Source organism: Acinonyx jubatus, chromosome A2 (genome assembly GCF_027475565.1).
Source record: "Acinonyx jubatus isolate Ajub_Pintada_27869175 chromosome A2, VMU_Ajub_asm_v1.0, whole genome shotgun sequence".
NCBI classification, from domain to species: Eukaryota; Metazoa; Chordata; class Mammalia; order Carnivora; family Felidae; genus Acinonyx; species Acinonyx jubatus.
The window spans coordinates 163647847-163673504 of record NC_069383.1 but is presented as its reverse complement, the minus strand read 5'-3'; the positions used below and the strand labels follow the sequence as shown (position 1 = coordinate 163673504).

The window sequence follows — 25658 nt, the reverse complement described above, 5'->3', positions numbered from 1 at the left end:
ATTTGTAGCCATAAGGCGGCCTCAGGAAATAGCTTCTGAATCCGCGACTCCCTAGCGGGGACGGGGCGGTGGGGGTAGGGGGGGGAGCTCTGTCGGGGGCAGTCTAGGCGGGCGTGAGGTTGCTCGGACCGAGCTGGAAGACGTGCCCAGAAAGCACGCGTGCAGTGTGACGGTCACGGAGCCAGAGCTGCTCCCGGGGGCTGAGACTTGGACGTTAGAATCCAGCGGAGGTAAGTGTGGGACGTGGGGCCGGGGCTGAGCGCGCGCTGAGGGAGCAGGTGCACGCGCGTGGGGTCCTGGGCTGCGATCTCGGGTAAGAAATGCAGGGCCTTCTCACTTTGGAAACGGCGCGGAGAGTTTCACGGGTTTGGCTGTTTCCTGGCCTGGTGCAGACTGTCAGTCTGCTTCCACGCTGTTCCCTTCAAGTCGTAAATGGCTGAGATTGCTCTTCTGTTTTTCCATTTCTTTGTGATTCTGACCCGGACCAGGAAGTTCTGCAAGGGGTGTACTGGGCAATTAGAGCCGGAGAGGCGTAGATCACGGAATGGAGCTGGGGTCCTAAAACGATTGCTTTTCTGGGCACCCCCTTAACCCGCTGAGCTTCCAGGGGGACCCACGGTGGACCTGTCACCCAACCAACCTGAGTTCTCTGCTTGGTGAGTCAGAGACTGCAACACACTGAGCAGTCCCAGGAAGAAAACTTTATTAGCAGCAGATACAGAGATCAGTAGATCACAGGAAATAACTTCCAAAGCCCTGACTCCCCGGAGGGAGGGTGGATGGGCTCTTCTGGTTTAGGGCTGGGATGGGTATTTCCATGGGGAAGCCTCCTCGTCCTGTGTGGGGTGGGAAGAAAGGGTGCTGCGGGTGGGCCTTAGGGCAGCAGGCCTGTCCCCAGGAAGTGAGTCATGTACAGGAGGCTGTGCTCCTCCCCCAGTGGAGACTTCAGTGTGATAATGAGGTAAAGGTAATTGGTGGTCATTCCAGAGGTCCCTCCAGGTCCCTCTGCACAGACAGGAATCCCGGGGCTCCTCAACCTGGTCGGGGAGGTTGGGGCCCTGGAGGTCTGGTGAGGGCAGGTCAGTCTGCTCCAGGGGTGGGTTCCTGCCATTTGCCTGAGTTAAAAGGACAGCTGGAAAGGACAGCTTAGGGAAACATGGGGCGAAGTTCTGTGAGTACAAGCTTGTCAGCTTGAGGTCTAGCTGGTGACCGACTTGGGAGATGACCTCAAATCTGCGCCTGGCTGAGGACAGTTTATTACAATCGGTTCCAACAGGGACCATCTCCCATCTCAGGGACCCTCCAGTGAAACAGAACCGGCTTGGTTGTTCTGTGAGAGGGGGATGGGCAGGAAGACCTAGTGTCAGGATCCAGCCCCTGGGGTGGAGGAAGGCCTCAGGTCCCCAGGTGGCTCAGGTCCCCAGGGCCTTGTTCCTCAGCTCAGTGGATGCTCAGAGTGTGGGCCACCTGCAGTCGGGCCTGTGGGGAGGACAGTGGCCTGGGTAAAGTTTGTGTAGGAAAGGGGCAGTGGTGGACAGTTGGTCAAACCAGTGTCAATTCAGTCAAAAATCCGAAGTAAGGAGAGTCCTGTATTGAGAAGAATGATTGCAAAGTGGGGAGCAGGGGCACCGTTGCACTTCAGGCTGGGGCCATGCCAGGGGCGGGGCACTTTTGCACTAGATGCAGGAGCCATGGGGGGGGGGGGCAGCTGTTACAGTAGAGGCAGGGGCTACAGGGGGGAGGGGGCTGTTGCATTAGGGGTAAGGGCTGTGCAGGAGGCGGGGGGCTACATCGACAAGGAGGACACTGAGCATAAGACTTGCGAGTGTCTCAAGTTGTGTAAGTTGTCTGAGAGTTGTGTACAAGGGAGGAGAGGAGGAAAGAAACCAGGCAAGAGTAGGTGTGGTGCTGACGCGGAGGTTCCCTGAGGCCAGCCCGTCCCCCTGTCCCCCAGGAGGGTCTGTGTGTGGCTCAGCCTGAGAGCAAGCCCACATTCAGGGGTCTGGAGGAAGGAGAGAAGCCAAAGCAAAGCGGGACCAGCCAGCATTTTGTGCCCCTTGGCCACGGGGACAAGCAGCTGAGCTGATCACAGATGAGGCATGACGTGTGGGTGTGGGGGGTCTGCGCGCGGCCCTGTCATGGGTGAACAGGGGGACGTCCTGTGAGTCTCCTGGTCTGACGGGGGAGGGGCCCTCGTGCAGCCTGCTGTTTTCCAGACCCCGACAGGGTGGGGGAGGGAGTGCCTTTCCCTTCCACTGAGGTTTTCCTGGGAGCACAGGGCTCAGGTAGGCGTCTGCAGGTCACCTGTGAGCAGGACCTGTCACCCTGTCCAGCTCAGCACGGATGGCTCTGTCCTCCACCAGCCTCGCGTTGAGCAGGTGTAAAATGCCCGAGTTCTTTCTGCCTCCTTTCTTCCCCTTCAGGGCAGAGGGTGGTAAGTGTGTCAGGTCGTTCCTGTCCCTGCTGACCCGGGTTACTGGGGGCTTTATCCAGAGAGCGTCCCCTGGGGAAAAGTGTCTCAGGACAGAACTGTCCTTCTCCATGAGGGTTGGGGGCTCCACGCCTTCATGCCAGGTGGGTGGAGTCATGCATCAGAGGATTCATCCAAATGCTGGTGACGGTTCCACGCAGGGTCCAGAGGTGGAAAACTGTCTTCCTGATCTGTCCCCTGGGAATTGCCGGTGTCAGAGACGCACACAAATTCTGTGAACTGAGACGGGTTCAATTCTAACGGTACCAGGTCCCTGTTCTCTGAAAGGGATAAACAGCTTCCATTCATGGGAAACCACACAGGGGCCCTAGAGCCGCCCCTCCCACTGTGGCCTTGACCTCAGGGTGGAAGCCGTGATGCTGCACCTGGTTGTCCACACAGCAGCTTGGGGTCCCCGTGTCATTCGGATGACCCGGGTTGCTGGAAGCTGGGGCCTCCTCTGGGCTGGGGACCAGCCACCCCCACAGCTGGGCCTGGTGGGAGGCAAGGGAAGGTGTGGGGTCTTGCTCGCCTGCAGGTGGCTCCCGGGACCAGTGCGGAAGGGGCTGTGGCCGCCCAGAGAGGACGCAGGGCCCCAAGAAGGGGATGCCGGTACAGCTGTGCTGGGAACGATCTGGGGCCGCCCTGGGATGTCTCCTGAGGACCGGTGTTGGCATCGTCCAAGGGGTTGTGGGGTTAAGTGGGATCTGTGGAAACAGGAAGATGTGCAGGTCAGACTGAGGGAAGGCTCCTCGGGGTCAAGTGCCATTGGAAGGGTCATGAACACAGCGTGTAGGGGTCAGATGCTAAACTGGGAGGGTTTCCTCCCTGGTTAGAATTGGAGCCCTGGAGTAGGGTGTGCAGATCTCCAGGGTTGGGTCCCCTGGGGTCTCCGGGTCCCCTCCTTCCTTCCTGGAGGACTGGTGTCAGCAGGGAGAGCTTAGCTCCCGTGTGGGGATTGGGCATGACCCTCTGCAATGGGGTGTCCTGTGCGGTGTGGGCACCGCGGGTGACCGATGTGAGCGGCTCCTGCTCTGCTCCTTGGCCTGTGGTTCCTGGAGAGGCTCTCGCTGCCCCGGGAGTCCAGTGTGGGTGACACTTAGGACTTTTGTCCCTTGGCCATACCTCTTTCTGCTGGCAGCTTTCCGTGTCGTCACCCCCAAGCAGGTGTCACTTGACCGGATCTCTGTTGCGGTGCGAGAGGGGAATATCAGCAGTGCCACCGGTGATGTGGCTGCCGTGTGGCTGCCCAGGGCTCATCTGTGTTGCTCAGGCAGGTATTTGCGGCTGGGGCCTCCTAGTGAACCCCTCCGCCCCGGGATGGCGGGGCGTGGGGGTCTCCAGTTCATGTTTTCCTTTTGTGAGCTCTGCTGTTGCCGTCAGTGTGGTCCTGTCCTCAGGGTAAATGCCTCGTAAGTCCTTCTGCGCTGGGGGGACATTGCATATTGTAGCTTGTAAGTTACATGTTAGCAGGAAACGGGGTGCAGAGTATGAACCACTCGGCAGTGCTTCTGGCTCGTATCACCTGGGTGGTAAACTGGGTTCCCCGATCCCTGTGAAGTTTGAGAGGTGTTCCCCAGGTAGGGATATCGTTCTCTCACAGTCTGAAGCCATAGGGAAACACTGGGCTTCTGTCCAGTGAGATAACATATAAACCATGGCTAAACTGTATTCATGTTTACGAGAGAGGGAGCTGTGTGACATCCATTTGTGCGAGCTAGCTTCCCTGGGGTTGCCCTTGGACCAGTGGAACCTGCGAGGTTGTCACTTTTGTGACTTTATTAGTATTTCTCCACTCATAGTCGTTATCGAACACTATTAGGTTGTTGGAGGCCACTGCTCTAATGTCCGTCCACTGGTGAGTAGTGCATATTATAGTGTTTCTGGATATTGCTGGACTGGTATTTGTCCAACCAGAGTTCTCTTTTTACTAAAGTCACAATTATTAGATTTCCATCAATGCTTTTACATTTCTGGGGAACATTTTTGGACACCTCTGTTCAGTTTCTCTATGTTATTATTTGGGAGAACGTGCCTTTGAACTATGACATGAGTTTGCCTTGGTTTCCTAGAGCTGTGTTTCCTTTTTTGTGTTGAAGAATTATCAGCCAAATGGTTTCTTTTGGTCTCCAAGGAGTCAGATCTGGAGCCAGGACCCTTCGTAATGCCAGAGAGGTCAGTTCAAGTGGGGCATCTAATGAATTTGGGACAAAGGAGCCATTTTTAATTGATCCCCATGTGGGTAAGGACATCTTGTCTCCATAGTAGTCCAAGGTCATGAGCTCCCTTACAGGCATGGCGACTGTCCCTATGAACATGTGTGAACGTGTTTTACCCTTGGTGAAGGTGCAGGGCCAGAGGAAGGGCCGATCATTCAGCGTGTTGAACTGAAGTAGCCCAAAGGTAAAGTGCTGCTCAGTGACCTCAAGGGACTTGCAGTCGCATCCCCAGCACGATATTTACCATTTTCAATTTGTAAATAAGAGTAAACCATAGAACCTGTGCATGAGAGGCACTTCCTGTTTGCAGGGGGAGTCAGAAGGTGCTGTCAGTCACCTGGTGCTAAGCAGTCACGAGGGGTTTCACGTGGGTCCACGTGTCATGCTCATTCCCGGATTAGACGCCCTGCATATCGATCCTGAGTTTGAGCAACCTGCAATATTTCTTTAGAGACATTTTGTCCTTTCAAGGCCAAAAGGTGTAACAGGTGGATTCGGGCTTCCTGGGAAGAGGTCTGAGAAGGGGAGCAGAGACCGAAACCGTCTACATATCATCAGAGAGCAGAGCCTTCAACAATTTTCCATCATCCAGACCAGCTTTTGAGAATCAAGAAAAGCAAGAAAGCCTGTGCCGCCCTGGGCGTGAGTGCCCTGGCGTGTTTCTGTTCCTTTCAAATGAAAGCAGAGATAACTGCGTTCATCCTCACAAACTGTGATACGAAAAATGCACTGTGCAGTTTCATTTCCTTGAAAATTTGCTCTCAGTGGGAAGGGATGTCAGCATGTGGGAGTTGGGAACAGCAGGTGCCAGTGATCACCGTGTCCTGGACAGTCCTCCGTCGTCTGGGCACTGGTAAAAGAGGATGGGTGCAGGGTATAATGGGATCATAGCCTCAGGTTCGTAATCTTCTATGGGCGTGGTGCCTTTAAGGGCTTCTTTATTTACAGGAAATTTATTAAATACGACAGCACTTTGAGGGATTTATTTGAATCTTCATAGGAGGGACACTGTGGGTTCTGCCAATATTAGTTGGGGATTTTGCTCAGAAAGAGGATGGCAGGTGATCCAGCCGAGACAAATGATTAGTGTCCCCAGATGCCACTCTAGTGCGTCAGAGATGAAGTAGATAAAAGATGTCCAAAGGGCATTTCGTCCCCTGGTTAGGTATTTTGAGTATCTTCATCCAGTTCTAGAATTACTTTCCCTTTGTGGGAAAATGAAATTCCAGCGTGATCCCTTCTGAGGATCCGTGCAGTGAATGACTAGAGGTGGAAGAACTAACGTGAAAATGGTGTGTCTGTCACACGGAACTAGACACAAGAGGGCGGGTTCAGAGGCAGGAACCTGTGCAGGTTCATTAGAGACCCCACTGTTGGAGCCCTGTGAGCTCTCAGCGGCGAGACCTGCTTCACAGTGTAGGTCCCGTCAGGCGGCACAGAGAGAGTCTCTTCCCATCTGGAGAGTGGTTTCTCCAAGCTGATCAAGAGGGAATTTGGGGCAGAGCCCCTGTGGTCCTTAGAGCCCAGCTGTTGGGCATGAGGAGGGCTTGGGAGGGGCCGGGAGGAGGGCTCCCACCTGGAGCATTCAGGCTGCTGATAACCTTCCCTCACATGTCCTGGATGTTGGCAATAATAGTGCAAACTAGGAGGTATTTGGTGGTTTTTTTTTTAATGTTTGTTTATTTTTAGAGACACAAAGTGTGAGTGGGGGAGGGGCAGAGAGAGAGGGAGATACAGAACCCGAAGCAGGCTCCAGGCTCTGAGCTGTCAGCACAGAGCCCACCATGGGGCTCAAACCAGCGAACTGTGAGATCATGACGTGAGCTGAAGTCGGATGCTCAACCAACTGAGCCACCCAGGCGCTCCTTATAGAAGCCTTCAGTTGTTCGTGGTGCAAATTAAGAATTTTAGCTGTCTTTCCTTCATGTGGGCTGTGAGTGGCCTAGTTTATCAAAATAATTAAATATGCAGGGGATGAGATTTCCCAGCCCATCCTGGTCCTTTTAACGAAAAAGAAAGATTCCAGTCCATCCCATTAAATGCTGCCTGATGGATTCCACATGTGAAGAAAGACCAGAAGTTACACTGAAGATAGGCTGAAGTCCATTGTAATAGCTATGTACAGGTTCATCAGGCTTGTGTGTGGAAACCTGGATTTTGTTTTAATTCACAGTCCTAGGAAAAGCTACTGTAATTGCTCGGTGGGAATTTTCAGACGTTTGGCATCTTTTCAGAAGTTGGGCCTCTCTCTCTCTCCCTCTCTTGGGTTAGTTTCATCCCATGTGTGGCCTGGGCCTCAGCAACATGCATGTGGACTAGTTGATCTAAATCTGGGAAACCATGTTGGTAAGTTGAATAGCCATGTCATGTTCTTCAGCGAGCTTATGGGGGGTCCTGGGCACTTTTGGAAACTTCTGCCTTAGTCCAGGGAACATGAGAAATGTGGGTTTTAGATCTTGAGAAGCCTTCCCTTTAAAGAGGCCTGGTTAACAGGCTGAGGTAAGGAGCGATCATGGGCAGGTTCAGAAGAAAAGGGGAAGTTCAGAGCTTGTTGAGGAAAGTGATTGGAGGCAGGTCCCAGGTGTAGAGTAGCCGCCGGATGTCTGCAGACAGGGAAGCCTGGGTGGGAGAAAAAGACACTTCGGAAGCCATTTGTCGTTATTTCAGTTGTTTGCCCCGTTCATTTGAAATAGTCTTTTGCAAAGAGGTACACTTAGAGCCTGAAAATATTTGCAAGTCTTGAGGTACCGAATAAAATATGTATCAAATTCAGTTTGCTGGATTCATGACTTCCTGATTTCTTTTTTTTTCTTTTCTATTCTTTTCTCTCATTCTTTCTTTTCTTCTTTCCTTCCTTCCTTCTTAATTTTTAAATTTTTTTTCTAACAGTATTGAATAAAACATGTTTGGGGAGATTGAAAGTTCCCCATAAAGGCCCTTGTAGTTCTAAATTATATTTGGTTCAGTTGCTCATTTTGTTAGAAATGCACGAGGATGCACCATGGTTTTTAAACATAAGATTGGCCAGGGTTCCATTTGAGGGCCCCCTCCATGCGCTTTGATAACTGGAATCCATTTCTTGGTAGTTTTCTCTAGACCAGAATAAAAATTTATGAACACTAGTCTCTATAGAAGTAGCCTTGTTCCAGAAGAAATCAGACCAAGGGCCAATGCATTTCCAACAGGCACGATTCCAAGAGGAACAGTCCAGTTTTGGAAAGTAGTCGGAACAAAAATGAGTTCTCTGAGAAAGGACAAGCCCATAACACAGGTTCTGAATAAACCCTGGAGAGTGCACACACAGGAGAGCGCAGACCCAGGGAGCGGGGCTCTCAGCACAAAACAACCTCCACTTCAGGGTCCCCAAGAATGCAGAGAGAGCAGTGGGCTCCGTGGGTACCTGCACCTGTTTGCTCGCCAGCCTGGAGTGGTTGGGGTCTCCTCTGGGCCCCCTGGTGATCACCAAGTAACGTTAACTTAAAAATGAAACCGGCAGTTATTTTTCCAGGAAAAAAATGAGAATAGCAGAGAATTGGGATTTGGGACAGGTAAGCCCCAGCAATACCACAGGCAAGTCTGGAGAAGAAAGGGAGGAACGCTTTTTCCTAGAGGAGAGGGGACATTGGGAGGGGCTGTGCCAAACCAGAAAGCCATTGGAGCAAACTGGGTGTTCCACGTGTAGTGGCTTCTCATTGGCTGAACTGTGGCTCTCTTTCATTGGCCGAGGCATGACTGTCTCTCATTGGCTGGGCTGCGACCATCCCTCATTGGCTGGGTTGTGACTGTCTCTCATTGGCTGGGCTGTGGCTCTCACTGGCTGAGCTCTGGCTCCCTCGCATGGGCTGGACTGTGACTGGCTCTCATTGGCTGGCCTATGATTGTCTCTCATTGGCTGAGCTGTTGCCACCGGAAATAGTCTTTCCTCCTGCATGAACAGTGATGCATTATGGGTGTGCAGGTGCGTCTCTCCGTGTTGTGTCTGCTCTTGGCCCTGAGCGGCAGGTTGGGGAGCTTCCCCTGTGGACTCCCGACTCCACTTCAGTCGTGTCGCCTTTACTCAGCCTGGAAGAGGTGCCCGGCTTCTGGGTGGTTTTCATCCCGGGCGATCGGGAGTCGTGCCGCGGAGAGCGCGTGCGCACACTTGTGTGTGATGGCGCTCGTCCTCCCGGGTCTGGGGCAGGTGGATACGAGGAGCGGACCTGCCGTGTTGGGTGGGAACTCCACGTTGCTCATGTTGGGGGTCCACCAGACTCTTCCAAAGCGGCCGCCCCCGCTTACATCGGCAGCAGGATAAATGAAGGAGAATGCGCCCTGCTCACGTCCTCGCCGGCGCTTCCTGGGGCGTCTTTATAGCCAGTGTGGTGGGTGCGAAGGGGCCTCTGCTGGTAGTTCGAGGTGCGTGTCCCGCGTGACGAATGTCCAGCATCTTTTCATCGACCCACTGGCCATTTGCATATGTTCTTTGGAGAAGTGTCTGGGTGCGCAAATGTTAGGTGTGGACTTTTCCCCGCCGCCCCTTTTCGGGATGAAGAAGTTCCTTTCTGTTCCTAGTTGGCTGAGTATTTTTGTCAAGAGAGGGTGGTGGGTTCAAGGAGATACCTTTTCTGTGTGTAAGTGATCATGGGGTTTTTGTTTCTCTTCTGTTCATGAAGTTTATGACTGCTATTTTGCTTGGTGAGCCAACCATTTTATTCCCAGATAAATCTCCCTTGGTCACATTGTAGAATCCATTTTATTACTATTTTTAAATTTTTTTAAAACATTCATTTTTTGAGAGTGAGAGAGACAGCATGATCGGGGGAGGCAGAGAGAGAGGGGAGAGAGAGGGAGACACAGAATCAGAAGCAGGCTCCAGGCTCGGAGCTGTCAGCACGGGGCCTGACGCAGGGCTGGAACTCACAGACTTGAGAGATCATGACCTGAGCCGAAGTCAGACATTCAACCAACTGAGCCACCCAGGCGCCCCTGTAGAATCCATTTCATATAGGATTAATTTTGGTGTCAGGATAAACTGGCCACATGGGGGTAGATTGGAAGTGTTTGTGCATGGTTGCATTTTGCATATGGATCCCTGATGTGTGGTGACGTTGAGCTCATTTCATGTGCTTTTTGGCCACTTCTGTATCTTCCTAGGGAAATGTGCATTCACATTTTTTTGTCCCATTATTTAGTTGTATTATTTGTCTTTATAATGTAACCTATAATATAATCTTTTTTATTGTTGTTATACAAGTTTTGAAAAACCTGTGTAGGTTACAAGCCTCGTATCAGATGTGACTAGCAAACCCACGCTGCAGCCCCAGATGAAATGGTGTTGCCTTCATTGTAGCTGATGTAGCTGGGATTCTGTGTGCTTAGGTTGTGGAAACATGTCTTTTATTTAAGTAATTCCTGATTATTTTCTCATAATTGTTTGCTTTTTCCTTCAGTGATGTGGTGTCCTCATATTGCTCCAAAGATACTATGTGTAGGGTGTTCAGATTGGTTGGGGAGGGAGGGTGGGCAGCATAGGCTGTGAAAGAATTCACCCACAGCAAAATTTACCCAACAAAGGAGTTAGAAGTCTATTGAATGCACTGTAGGGGAGCTGCAGGCCACCAGGTGGTGGTGACGAGCTATGGTCATAGGGCAGAGTGAAGGAGTGTAGGGACACATGGAAATTCGCCCTTTTTGTGGTAACTGTGCCCGGTTGTAAGTAGACCATTGGAGAGTTGGGGCCTGTGGCTATCTAGAGGCGGGTCACTTCATGAGCCTGTTTTTTATCCATCTGTGTGGTCACTGTGGGCCCTTTTGCCTAACTCAGGTTTCCATTGGTGAAGCCTGTTGTCTAAATGTGGCCCTGACATCCCCCTGACAGGTGGAAAATGACAAATCTTAGGCGTTAGGACAGGGGTGTCACCTTCAGTAGCTTCTTCCTGCTGAATGAGGGCATAGAGATGTCCCTGGTATGTCAACATTCAGCAGGAAAATAAGCCTGAAGAAAAGACCTTTGATAGTTGACCACGATCTTCCTCCAGTCCAGGAGTTTCGCCAGTTATTAAAGGAGAGGGAAGGATCCTTTCAAGCACCGACATGAGGATTTGTATCTGTCAGCGCTCCTGTTATGTTATTGGGGTAATCTGGAGCGCATACATGGCACTCTGTTTTAATGAAAGCATAGGTTCCTTTTTGAGCTGCTGCAGGATATCAGGCCATTGGGTATTGGAGGGTCACCTTCTCCGTTTGTGGGTGACTGTGTGTTGGGCTTGGTTAAAGATGGCTGTTGTATGCCTGGCTAAAACCTCTATTTGTAATTTTAAATCCATAGAGGTTTTCCAGGAGAAATATGGTTACAGGAGAGGACCATTAATAAGCCTTCAATGCCTGATGTCTAACCTTAACAATATCCTAATTATGAGGAATTGCTGGCAAATGGGAGCTACCTCTCCCCGGAGATAAGGACGTCCCAACCTGCACCATGCAATCCAATATAAGAAAAATGAGGGCATCCCTTATTTCTGTAAGTCCATAGTTAATCACATGGAGTGGGATATGCTCAAGCGTTTAAGGAGTGAATTTCTTATCACAGCCATGCAGAATTGGTCAAGATGACAGTTGAGTCATGCAGTTGTTGGGGAGTCCTTCCCATTTTCCAGCTGTTCAAATAATGCTGTGTCCCTGGGGTTCTGTTCTTATCCAAACAGAGTAACAAGCATGACGATTCTCTGTACATGAGTTATTGTGGCAATCTCTCTGAAGTTCACGTCAAGTTGTCTAGCATTGGTATTCAGAATTTTAATAAAAACAGCAATTCTAACTTTTAATGATTTTAAGTCATGAGAAAGGAAGATATGAAACCTTAGTTTGGAGAGCTCTAGCCAGATATTTGAGGAAACCAGAAGAATTCAAAACCTAGTCTGGTTTATAAGAAATAGTACCAAAAACCCAGTATCTACAAAGATGTTGTTTTGAAAACATAATTATTTTCTCTCTGCATTCACTCTTATTTCTAGAGATAGCCAAATAAAGACTGATTTGTTTGTAAAACAGGTCCAGTTTTAACAAAATGGCCTAGTTATTTACAAACGCTCAGCAAGAACAGTGATTGGCCATATAAGTTTTTTAAAAAGCTTGCTTTGCTCAAAATTTTCATAAGGAATCTCTAGATCGAACTTTTTAAAAAAACTTTATTTATTTAAATGTTTATTTTTGAGACAAAGAGAAACAGAGCATGAACAAGGGAGCATCAGAGAGAGAGGGGGAGACTTAGAATCCGAAGCAGGCTCCAGGCTCTGAGCTGTCAGCACAGACACTGACATGGGGCTTGAACTCACGGACCGTGAGATCATGACCTGAGCCGAAGTTGGATGCTTAACCGACTGAGCCACCCAGGCGCCCCTCTAGACTGAACTTTTAATAGCCCCTCGAGGCCAGAAGACAAGCCAAATATTTGTCACCAGACTTGTCTGCAAGACCTGTAGATTTATGTGATTTCTTCTTCTCAAGGTCCCCAAACCATCCTGAGGTTTCTGGCACCTGCCAGGACTTGACTTGACTCACCTGGTAAGGCTGCTGGGAACTCTGCCAGGAAGGCATCGGGCCAGTATTTCCAGGGGGGTTGATTGGTTCCACAAAGTCCACCTTAATTCCTTCAAGCTGTCTGGTTATTTCTGGGTCTTTGCAGGTCTGTCTCAAATCCGACATTCCTGTCAAATCTTTGGTGAAATAACCAATGTGTCCAATGGTGTCTTGTTACAAGGAGAACAGATTCTCACTGTACTTAAGCAAAAAGGAGGGGAGGGCTCACCACTCAGATGTGTAGGAATGTGTTTGCTTGTAGATCAAGATGGCAGCTGCATACATGGGAACTAAGGAGTTAAGGGGGGAATCTGACAGAAGCAAGGCTGCCGAGACTCAGCCAGCATCAGGAAAGGGTCCCAGCTGAGTCCTTCACATGTGCAGATTCACCACGGCCGAGCTGCCATTGCCATATTTGCCACTCGTTGGGAATAGACCTTGGGAACAGAGTGGAGAGGAGAGGAAAGAGGTCACTCGCCCATACAGGCCCGAATGGTCTGACCTTGTTCACCCTCAGACCCATAGACCATACCAGGGACCCCTTGGATAGAGAACTTTAGCTGCCTGGTGAGGACTGTGGTTACACCTGCCAAAGGGCAAAAAGAAAGGAGGAGTCAAGGATCCTCCCTGAAGGGCAAGAGGGGAAATCCCTCATCCTGTTGGGCAAGGGGTGCCCTATAGACGCCCCCTGGGACTTGGGATCCTCACCAAGGAGGAACCTCAGGTGGAGGTTGTCAGCTGCCCAGAGAACACTAGAGTCAGTCCACCAAGGGAAACTCCCAAGAAATTCCTAGGAAATCCCAGGAGAGGCTGAGTATAGCAGAGGGTCCCTGTGAAGGCCAACAAATGTGGGGTGACCCGATCAGGGGGAGGCCCGCAGCTCAGGGGGTGAGAGAATTCCCCCCAAGGCAGAACAGAGGAGATGGGAGTTTGCTGAATACCCTGCAAGGGAGCAGCGGGCAGGGTGGCAAAGGAGAGACTGTCTGTCAGGAGGCGGTGCTAGGGGGCTACAGTTATGGGGTCACGAGGGAGCATGGGAACCTTTGGAATGCTCCCTGTGTGGGACCTGTGCCCGGTTGTAAGTCGCAGGGGTTAGTTAGGGCCTGTGGCCATTTCGAGGCAGGTCACTCAGGAGCCCGTGTGCATTCAGCTGTGTGCTCACTGCGCCCTTTGCTGCGTATCTTTCCATCACTCAGGCCTGTTGCCTAAAAACGGTCCATACGCTGTGATTCTTCCCCCTGTGTTAACGTGAGCGGTGGCTGTGTCCCCATCAATCCGTCAGGGACTCTTCCTTCTGGTGCCCTTTTCCTTGAATTCTGGGCCTTGGGTTAAAAGTTTGAGCGGCCCTGCTGACTTCCAAGTCTCTTAAGGCCCCGGACTCGTCTTACACACCAGGTGTGCCAGGCGCCCGGGCCCTGGCCTGTGTCCGTGCCCAGAGTCCACCTAATCCGGGAAAAGGGTCGTGTCTGCCTCTGTCGGAAGAGAGGGGACTCCAGCAGGCTTCTTGCCCTTGTTCCTTCCAGGGCGAGAGCTGCTCCCATCAAGCAGCCCTGGAATCCGAGTGTCCACAGCATCCTGACATTCTGGTTCCAGTTCTTGGAGCTGATGATGAGGCATAATTGTCTTTGAGCAAGCCAAACGTGTGTCCTCCAATTCCTGTGTTATCTGAGTGAATATTTCATGTTTCAATCTGTACAGTATTGATCTGTTCAGATCTGTCTCAGTGTAAATAACCCAGTAAATTGGGTGTGTGTAAGTCTATGTCAGCTGTTGTCCTCACCGTCTGTTGTGACTCAGGGGTCCTAGGAATGGAGTCAGCTCCCTGCCTGTCACCCACACCCTTCGTTCTCTAACCCACACACGTGGGTGCAGATGGCACTTTGCAGCAATAGAGTGTGTGGTATGTTTCAGGCCTCTGTGGTCTTTGAGGATGTGGCTGTGAACTTTACCCCGGAAGAGTGGGCTTTGCTGAATCCTGGTCAGAGGAAGCTCTACAGAGATGTGATGCTGGAGACCTGCAGGAACCTGTCTGCTGTGGGTAAGGATGGCTCCATACCTTCACTAGTCATTTAGGGAAGAAATGTTTCTTACAATTGGCTATTCTTACTGGGCCGGAGGAATGGGAATACACTGGAAGAAGGACAGAGTTGGTCCAAGCATTCATGAAACCTATCTGGAGTCATATAGCTTTTCCACAAAAGCATAGTTTTATGTGTTAAATTGGTTGTTTATTACCCTGTTTTTTTAAGTTTATTTATTTTGAGAGGGAGAGAGAGTGTGTGTAGACTCTACTCATGAGAGTGGGGGATGGGGAGAGAGAGAATCCCAAGGAGGCTCCGCACCGTCAGCACAGAGCACAATGTGGACTTGATCTCACGAACCGTGAGATCATGACTTGAGCTGAAACCCAGAGTTGGGTGCTTAACCAACTGAGCAAGCCACCAGGCACTCCAAGGCCACTAGTTTTAAGACCAAGAAATGTTGCCGACTTGCTACATGCCAGCACAGGGAGGAGACAAACAAATACGTTGTAAAGGAAACAACAGGACAAAACCACTGAAAATGAGCTACATGATATGGAGATAAGAGACCTACCAGAGACAGAGTTCAAAGTCATGGTCCTGCAGATCCTCACCAGTCTTTTGAGAGAAGAGTGTAGAAACACAGCCCTTCAACAAGAAGATAGAAACTATAAACAAAAACCAGTCACAGCTCAGAGTTTCCATAACTGGCCTGAAAAACGCCAGATGGGATCTGCAGGAGGTAAGAGGATGTTAAGCACAGATCAGTCATCTGGAAGATGCACTAGTGAGAAGCCACCAGGATGAACAGCAAAAGAACAATACTGACAAATAAGTGAGGACAGGTTCCGGGACCTCTGTCACTACTGGGCTGCTTGGTTCTTGTCCTGGATGCACCAAAGAATCGGAGACCTGTACCAGAATGGGGAGCTGGGGTGGCTTGAGTAGATATGCGTAGTCATTGCGCTTTCCATTAGAGAAAATGGGCCCCTGCTGGAGTAAGAGGGGCAGTGGCCCCAGGATGCTCTCCTTTGAAGCCTGCTTCGTGTACGTGTAAATTTGCCTTTGGTTGACATTTTGACTGGCAAAATGGTGGTTGTAGAATATTTGGGCTTCTGTGCCTGTGCCTGCTCATGATTCATTCTGTTAGAATTGTACAGATTTATATATTGTCTATTTATGAGTTTTTGCTATTTATGAGTTTTATGAGCTTTTGCTGTAACCTTAAGAGTAAGTTGCACTCTTTCTGCACATGGCTCAGCTCTTGAAAGTCCCAATGTGGCTTTTTGGTTTTGAATTTTTTTTTTTTTTAGAGAGAGTGAGTATGCAAGCAGAGGATGGGGCAAAGGGAGAGGGAGAGAAAGAGAGAGAGAGAGAGAGAGGGAATTCTCAGGCTACACGCTAAGCACGGAGTCCAGAGCAGGGCCAGATCCCATGGCCCTGGTATCATGACTTGAGCCAAAATCAAGAGTCAGATGCTAAACAGACTGAGCCACTGAGGCTCCCTCATACACACCCCTCACACACACCTCCCTCATACACACCTTTGTGGCTTTTGAGCCAGCTCGGTGGCTAGGCCTTTCCTGTTTTGTTAGCCCTTAGAGGTGGCTCTGTAGGTGTGGCTGTTAGCCCCACCCCCCCACCACGCCCCACGTAGGGGTGGCTCTGAGGTTGTGGCCAGATCTGTTTTATCCCTCCTCACTCATGTCTAACTAACTGCCCCACACTATACCATGTCAGGGGGAATAACATTTTATTAGAGAAGTCTAAGGAGGGGAAGAGAGAGAAAGGGGCAGAAACTTACTAGAAGAAACAAAAGCTGAGAATTTCCCTAATCAGGAGATGGGAACAGATATCCAGATCCAGGAAGGACAGCAAGCCTAAACAGGATGAACCAAAGGACGTTCACACCAAGACTTATAATAAAACGGGAAAAAACTTAAAACTAAGGAGATAAGGTCTAAGAAGAAAGAGAAAAGCAAACTGTAAACTCTAAGGGAAATTTCATAAGGCTGTCAGCTGATTTTTTTAGCAGAAACATGGCAAGTCAGTGGGGAGTGCCATAATACTTTCGAAGGGCCAAAAGGAAATAACTATGACCAAGGATATTCTACCAGGCAAAGTTGATCATTCAGAATTGAAGGAGACAGAGCTTCCCAGAGAAAAATAATTGAAGATGTTCATCACCATTAACCCAGCTTTACAAGAAATCTCAAAGGACTTCTTTTAAGTGGAAAAGAAAAGGCCATAAGTAGAAGCATGAAAAGTATGAAAGGAAAAACAAAATTGCTGGCAGAGGGGCACCTGGGCAGCTTAGTCAGTTAAGCATCCAATTTCAGCTCAGGTCATATTCTCACAGTTCCTCGGTCCGAGCCCCATGTCAGGCTTTGTGCTGACCGCTCAGAGCCTGGAGCCTGCTTTGGGTTCTGTGTCTCCCTCTCTCTCTGCCCCTCCTCTGCTCACACTCTGTCTCTCTCTCAAAATAAATAAACGTTAAAAAAAATATTTTTAATTCCTGGTAGAAGCAAATGTGTGGTAAAGATAGTAAATCAATCACTTACAGAATTAGTATGAAGGTAAAACTCAATAGTAGTAAACTCAAAAGTTGTATCTTGAGGTTACTCAAGGGATATACAAGAAAAGATGTGAAATATGTGGTTCCTGGCTGGCTCAGTCAGTAGAGTGTGTGACTCTTCATCTCAGAGTCATAAGTTCAAGCCCCATATTCATTGGTGTGAACCCTTGGGGAAAAAAAAGACATGAAGTATGACATCATACCCATAAAACGTGGGGGAGTATAAATGTGTTTTAGAATGTGTTCAAATAAGCAATTATTAATGCAATACATACTGCTGTATGCACAAGATATTACATATGAACCTCATGGTGACCATAAACCAAAACCCTATAATCCATGCACAGAAAATAGTGAAAGGTACACAAGCAAAACATTAGGGAAAGTTGTCAGATCACACGAGGAGAGAGCATGAGTAGAAAGGAACAGAGAAGAACTATGAAAGCACTTAGAAAACATTGAACGAAATAGCAAGAAGTACATGCCTCTCAATAGTTACTTTCAGTATAGGTGGACTGAAGGCTCCAATCAAAAGATCTACAGTGATTGAATGAATAAGAAGAAAAGACCCATGTATATTCTGCCTGCAAGGGAGTCACTGTCACCCAGTGGACACAGACTGAAAGCCAAGCAGATGGAAATAGATTTTCCATGCAAATGGAAGTGGGAGAAAAAGCAGAGGTAGAAATACTTCTATGAGATAAAGCAGACTTCAAAACAAAGACTGTAATAGACAAAGGCCATGACACGATGACAAACAGATCAATCCAACAGGGGGCGTATAACAATTGCATATATCTATGCATCTGACAGGGACACCTCAATATATAAAGCAAACATTACTAAATACAAAGACAGAAAATGACAGTAGTACAGTAATTGTAAGAGAATTTAACACTCCACTAATGTGAATGCATTGAACGTCTAGACTAATAATCAGTAAGGAAAGAATGGATTTCAATGACACATCAGACCAGATGGACTTAATAGATGTATACAGGACAGTCCATCCCAAACAGTGGAATACACATTCTTTTCAAGTCTGCATGGAACATTCTGCAGGATAGACCATAGGTTAGGCCCAAAATTTTACAAGTTGCAGTAAATTTAAGACTGAAACCATACCAAGCATGTTTTCCATGCATAGCAGTATGAAAGTACAAGTCAAGTACAAGAAAACAGAAGGAAGCTCCAACGCATGGAGCCTAAATAGAATGTTACTAAACAACAAAGAAATTAAAGTGAAGTTGTTAAATACCTCCAGGTATTCACTGAATGAATGCAGTGATGGAAGATTTTTGGCATGTGTAGCATAAGCAGTTTGAAGAGGGAAGTGTATAGTGACACAAGCCTACATCAGGAAACAAGAAAAATCTCAAACATTCTACCATTGCACCTAGAGTAACTAGAAAAAGAACAAGCAAAGCCCAAATCATAGCGAACAGAGCAGAAATAAATGACATGGAGATTTAAAAATAGATCAATTGCAAGAAGAGCTGGTTCTTTGAAAAGATAAAATTGACAATATCTGGTGAAAGTAATCAAGAAAACAAGAGAGAAGGCTCAAAATTAGAAATGAAACTAATGAAACTAGAAAGAAAACTTGCAATCAACACCACAGAAATACAATGGATTAAAATAGATTAGCATGAGAAATTGTTTGCCAACAAACTGCACAAGCTAGAAGAAATAGACAAGTTTTTAGAAACCGTAATCTGCCAAGGCTAGATCAAGACGTAATAGAAAATGTAAATACATCCATTACAAGAAACAAAATTGAATTACTAGTGAAACAACTCCTAGGAAAAATCCAGAACCATCCAGATGGCCTCACAGGTACATTCTACTAAACATATAAAGAAGAGTTATACCTATCCTACTCAAACTATTCTCAAAAATAGAGGCGGAAAGAATACTTGCAAGTTCATTCCATAAGGCCAGCATTACCCTGATACCAAAACCAGACAAAGTCACTACAAAGAGAAAAAAAGTTACACAGGAATATCCCTGTTGAACATAGATGTCAAATATAAAACAAAATGTTAGCAAACTGAATTCAAAATATATTCAAAGGAGCATTCACCACAATCAAGTGGGATTTATTCCATGGATGCAAGGATTTAACATAAGCATATCCACCAACATATGATACACCACACTAATGAGATAAATTATTAAAAATCATGTGATCATCTCCATAGATGTAGAAAATCTTTGGACAAAATCGAACCTCCATTCCTCATAAAAACTCTCAAAAAGTGTGTGTACAGGGAATATACCTCAACAGAATATAGGCCACATATGACAAACCCATAGCTACCATACTCAGTGGTCAAGAGCCAAAAGTTTTTCCTCTATGATCAGGAACAAAACACGATGTCCACTCTCACCACTTTGATTTAACACAGTACTGGAAGTCCTAACCAAACAAGTCAGACAAGATTAAGAAATATGCAAACTGTTAAGGAAGATGAAAATATGGTCAATATTTGCAGATGATTTGAAACTATTTATAGAAAATCCTTGAAACTTCACCAAGTACTATTAGAACTAGAATCATTGAAAGATACAAAAGTAATAATACCTAAGTCTGTTGTTTTTCTATAATAACAAAATGGCAGAAAGAGGAATTAAGAAAGCAATCTCATGTTCAGTTCCTTCAAAAACAAGAAAATATAGTGAATAAATGTACTCAATGAAGTTGAAAGGCCTGTACTCTGAAAGTATAAGACATTTAATGAATGAATTGAAAATGACACAATAAGTGGAAAGATATACCATTGTCATGGATTGTAAGGGTTAATATTGTTAAAAATGCCCATACTATGAAAAGCACTCTACATATTCAATGCAATCCCTATTGACATACTAATAATATTTTTCAAAGAACTAGAGCAAAAATTCTAAAATTTTTATTGAAACAGTAAAGATTCCAAATAACTAAAGCAATGCTGAGAAAGAAAGCATACCAAAGCTGAAGATACAACAGTCCCAGATTTCAAACTATACTACAAAACTATACGAAACAAAACAGTATCGTACTGGCACAAAAAGAGACCTATAGATCAAGAGAACAGAAGAGAGTCCAGAAATAAAGCCATGCTTATATGGTCAAATCATCCACAAAAAAAGGAGCTGATTGTATACAATGGGAAAAAGACTGTCTCTTCAATAAATGGTGTTAGAAAAATGAGACAGCTACCTGCAAAAGTAAGGCTCGACCACCTTCTTACATCATCTCACACAAAAGTAAACTCAATATGGATTAGATACTTATGTGTAAGACTTGAACCCACATACCTCTTAAGACAAAACAGAGGAGATAAACTCATGGACGTCATCAGCCTTGGCAATATTTTTGTGGAATTCTCCCTTCAGGTAAGGGAAACAAAAAGAAAAATAAAAAATGGGGTGAGGAACATAACAGACATTTTCCTAAAGGAGATATAGAGTTGGCCACTTAGCACATGAAAGGCTGCTCAATAGCACTTATCCTCAGAGAAATGCAAATCAAAACCACAATGAGCTGTCACCTTAAAGCAGCCAGAATGGCTACCTCCAAAAAACACAGGATATAACAAGTATTGGTGAGGATGTGAAGAAAAGGAAACTCATCATTGTTGGTGGGATTTAAATTGGTGCAGCCACGTTGGAAAACAGTATGGAGCTTCCACAAAAAGCTAAACATAAGTACCATATGGTCCATAATTGCATTTCTGGGTAGTTCACCAAAGAAAAAACCAGGACAGTAAGATACATGCACCCCCACATTCTTTGTGGCATTAGTCACTATTCTCAAGATATGGAAACAATGCAGGTGTCCATCAACAGATGAATGGATAGTGAAGATGTGGTATCTACATACAAGGGACTATCACTCAGCAATATGAAATGGATGAAGTCTTGCAATTTGTGACAACTTGAATGGGTCTAGAGGGTATTATTCCAAGTAAATAAGACAGAAAGACAAACACTGTCTTTTATATGTGAAATCTAAAGAACATAATGAACGAACAAACAGCAGAAAATAAGGATAGACTTAGAACTACAGAGAATAAAATTGTGTTTGTGAGATTGAAAGGGGATGGAGAGACAGGTGAAATCATGGAGGGGATTGAGAAGAACAGATTTGCACTTACTGAATAAATAAGGAAGGAAGGAAAAGTAGAGCACAGAGAATATGGTCAATAATTTTATAGTAGTTTTGTATAGTGACAGTAATTACACTTATTATGGTGAGCACTTTTTAATGTATATAATTGTCCAACCACTATGTTGTACAACTGACAATAGTGTAGATCAATATGCTTCCACTAAAAACAAAACAAAACACAGGTATCCATTAGCAATGACCTTGAAGACTATGAATCCATCTTCCAAATTGCTTGATGCCCTTCAAATACTCCCCCCTGCTGAGCCGTTCTCCAGGGGCAGGGCAGTAGCCACACACACCACCCGACCTCCCGTTGGCAACTGGGACAGTGCAGAAGGCTTCACCAAGGGCCTCTGTGCCTTCAGGACAGACCAGCAACCCTTGGGTGCACCAGGTGCCAGAGAAGGGAAAAGCATTTGGACACATCCATTAGAAAGGTGACTCAGTCTTTCTTTGAGAAGATGATGTTTGTCATTCACTTGGCTTCCCTGCCAGACTTTTCATCCATTCTCACCCTCAAAGTGAGCCTTTTGTGTTCCTCTTGTAGGGGTAGGGGTGGATGTGTATATCTTGCCTAGTTAGTATCTGATAATAATCTGATAATACTTATCTCCACATTGGTCTCCATATATTTTGAAGTATTGCTGAGTAAAGAGGCTGCCATTTCATACACTCTTCTTCTTAATGGCAAAGTCCCAAACCACTAGAATTTTTCTGTGGTCATGTGTCCATTCTTCCTGATGAACTTCCTTTACATTTTGGGATCGGTATCTGACTGGAAGTCGATGTAAGGTCTATTTCTTATCTTGAAACCTCAGACCATTCCCAAGAAATTAAATTATGCTACTAATTCTTGCAGGTTGTCGAAGTCAAGGTAACACAAGTACACCAAGGCCTCAGTGGAGCATTTTGCTGAATGAGCCGCCGGGGGAAGACAAAACAGGAATATTTACAAGAAAAGATTCGTGTTCTGTTTTTGGAGAAAAGCAGACATTTTGTAGCAGAGGAGATCACCTGCAAACCCAGGAAGGGCATTCAAGGTGACTGACACTTGCATGGGAGGAACGGGGATGTTGGCGATTATGAGACTAGAAATTAAAGAACAGCTGTAAGCCTAGCACAACAATTGTGTAGTCGGAATTTTCACAAGACAGGGTTTTTTGTTTTTTAAAAAAAATTTTTTTAATGTTTATTTTTGAGAGACAGAGAGACAAAGCATGAGTGGGGGAGGAACAGAGAGAGAGGGAAACACAGAATCCAAAGCAGGCTCCAGGCTCTGAGCTGTCAGCACAGCCCGACACGAGGCTCAAACCCACAAACTGTGGGATCGTGACCTGAGCTGAAGTCGGATGCTTAACCGACTAGCCACCCAGGCGCCCCACAAGACAAAGTTTTTATAAATGCATTGCAGATATTGATCATCTGTAAAACAATTCAGTTGGGAAGAATGATCAGGGAAAACTATATGTAAGAAGCCCAGAAAGTTATGACTTTGAGTCCTTAGCCAGAGCAGTAAGCTTGTACCACTTTGTAAGCATGGAGACAGTGCCACAAACATACCCATTCATTGACAATGGCCATTAGGTAGTCCAATAATGATTAACAAACATCAATATATCATTAATTAATAAAGAGATCGCTTATAAGCATTATTCCCTAACCATGTGCCTTCCTATTTTGAACAGAAGTCCTTTGGTGGAGAGTGTCTGTGAACATATTGAAGGAGATCCATGTGGAGAAACCCTGAACCCGATTACAAGTCTTACTGTGCATGAGGGTTATCCTACTAGAGGCAAATCCTGTCAACATGCTAAGCGTAGAGAAGCCTTCGCAGATGGTTCCTTCCTTGGGAAGCCAAGAGGATCTCACCCAGGACTCAAACCTAGTCCTGGTGAGGAGTGTGGGCTAGCCTGCAGCTGCGTCGTGAGCCTCAGCGCTCACACGGACACAGACTTTATAGAGGAACCCTATGAAAGTCAGGACACTGGGAGAGTATCTAAGACATCGAAGAGGCTCAGTAGTAAAAAATCTCTAGAGTGCAAGAAATGTGGAAAAGCTTTCACTCGCACGTCTTCCTTTCAGGGTCATGTGCGAGGTGACTGTGGAAAGAGAGTCCATGCATGTGACGTGTGTGGGAAAGTCTTCAGGTATAACTCAAGCCTGCGGACACATAAGAAAACACACACTGGGGAGAAGTCCTATGAATGTCAGCACTGTGGGAAAGCCCTCTCTGGTCGCAGTGCCCTTGTAAGACATGTGAGAACACACACAGGGGACAGACCCTATGAATGTAAGGAATGTGGGAAATCTTTTTGGAATTGTGGACATTTTAATCGGCACATGACCATGCACAGTATGGTGAAACCCTGTGAATGTAAGCAGTGTGGCAGAGCCTTCCGAGATCAGACAGATCTGCGAATCCATATGAGGACACACACGGGGGAAAGACCCTTTGAATGTCAGCAATGTGGGAAAGCCTTCAGATATCTTGGAAATCTGCGAGAACATATGCGGACACACACGGGGGAGAGACCCTATGAATGTCAGGAGTGTGGGAAAACCTTCAGGTACAACTCAAGTCTGCAAGCTCATGTGAGGACACACACTGGGGAGAGACCCTATAAATGTCAGCACTGTGGAAAAGCCTTCATTCGACACCACACCCTCGTACTACATACTGCGAGAAGACACTCAGTAGGTGGACACTTGGAATGTAAGGAGTGTGGGGAAACTTTCAGGAAGCATCGACCTTTTGAACGTCACATGACCACACACAATGTAGTGAAACCCTATGAATGTGAGGAGTGTGGCAAAGCCTTCAGGTATCACAGAGACCTACAAATACATGTGCGGACACACACTGGGGAGAGACCCTATAAATGTCAGCACTGCGAGAAAGCCTTCACCTCCTCTGAGAACCTGCGAGTACACATTAGGACACACACTAGAAAGTGACCCTATGAATGTCAGCAGTGTGGGAGGGCCCTCAAGTGTCCATCACACCAGGAAACACACACGTGGACACACACTGGGGAGAGACACCATGATTTTAAGGAGTGTGGACAAACTTTCCAGAAGCGTGAACATTTCAAACGTCACTCGAACACGCACAGTGCAATGAAACTCTGAATAAGCAGCGTGGCCTCCTGGGATCACACACATCTGCAGGTACATATGAGAACACACACTGGGGAAACTTCGTAAATGTCTGCTCTGTGGGAAAGCCTTCGTTTGTCTCTCTTCCCTTCAAGGACACACGGGCAAGCACAGAGATGTGAAACCCTATGAACTTCAGCACCGTGGAAAAGCCTTCACGTATCCCAGGAATCTGTGAGCACAGACACACTGTGGGAAAGCATTTATTCTCCCTTAAAATTTTATTGGGAATGTGAGCCAACACACTGGAGATGATCCTGAACAAACAAGATTTTGGGAAAACATCAGGTATAGAACTTGATGTATTTTGTTCACAAAAATTCCGGCAGGACAGAAATCTTTTCATTGTTATGGATATGACTTTGTCTTTCAAAGTGCCTCTTCCTTAATGGGGATCCCAAATGTATGAATTCCTAGTTCATGTCACTGATATGAATGCTAATGGTTTTAAGTGGCCTTCTTTCTCCTCTGCATCTGTACAACATAGATGTTGTTGTCTCAGATTTCAAGTAATCACACTGTTATGCACAACATGTCTCCTTTCCATTAGTATATATCTTGGACCCAGGAGTGAGAAGAGAGAGTGTGTGTGTGTGTGTGTGTGTGGCAGTGTGTGTACAACTTTATATAATTATAGAAAAAGATTTCTTTAATTTCACCTTGCAGAATGTTTCTAGTATATGATCACAACATGTAGACTTCTATTGTTGAAAGTTCTGTTCTCTGTTGCAGATACTGGAATTTCCTGAGTCAGTACCTACTCTTCTATTCAGTCCTTATTATTAAAGGATATATTTTCACATCAGTTCTCTCTTTTTTTTTGTTTGTTATTTATTTGTTTTGAGAGAGTGGGGGAAGGGCAGAGAGAATTCCAAGCAGGCTCCACACTGTCCACATGCAACCCGATGCAGGGCTTGATCCCACGAATTGCAAGATCATGACCTGAGTGGAAGTCAAGAGTCAGATGTTTAACTGCCTGAGTCACCCAGGTGCCCCGAGCTCTCTCTTTTTATTGAATGGACAATTGGTAGACTTCCAATATTGTTTCTTTTTTGGGACTAATTTTTGGTGTCAGTCAATTTTGTGCCAAGTTGTGACTTCGAAGGACATCCCTTTGCACCATGACTCAGGTTTGCCCGTTTGTTTCCATGAGCAGTGATTGTGGTGGAAATCCTTATGAGGTGCTTTCCTCTGGCCCCCAGGACATAATACCTGGGGTGCCTAGTACCCCTAATATCAGCCAGATCAGCTGGCCAAAATATAGCATCTGATAAATTTTGGACATAGGAACCTCTTCAGTTTTATCCCCATTGGAGATAAAAACACCTCATTGTTTCCATAATATTCCAGAGTCCTGAGGTACCCCAAGTGTGTACCAACTATCGGGCTAAATGTTTTTGGTTTTGCCCGTGGCTAAGGCATATGGCCGAGTAGCAGTTAGTAACTCATACTACTGGGCTGGATGTGAAAGGGAAAGCATTGCTGCCGTGGTACCTTTTAAAAAAGG

The 25658-nt window shown here is 46.6% G+C and overlaps 1 protein-coding gene across 13 annotated transcripts in view; it reads left to right on the top strand.

The window, feature by feature from the left end:
- Window positions 1-24953, top strand: part of LOC106982152 (zinc finger protein 77-like) — a 79545-nt gene extending 54592 nt beyond the window's left edge. For 5 of the 13 annotated variants that reach the window (XM_053220148.1, XM_053220152.1, XM_053220150.1 and 2 more), the window contains one exon: window positions 22774-24953. In XM_053220148.1, the coding sequence (XP_053076123.1) occupies window positions 22774-23950 (1177 nt within the window). In that variant the 3' untranslated portion in view covers window positions 23951-24953. Of the gene's footprint in view, window positions 1-84; window positions 657-5568; window positions 12232-14157; window positions 14285-21854; window positions 21913-22773 lie in introns of those variants that run through there. The other 8 variants (XR_008297356.1, XR_008297364.1, XR_008297365.1 and 5 more) reach the window with 6 other exon arrangements.
- Window positions 24954-25658: the final 705 nt, after the last annotated feature.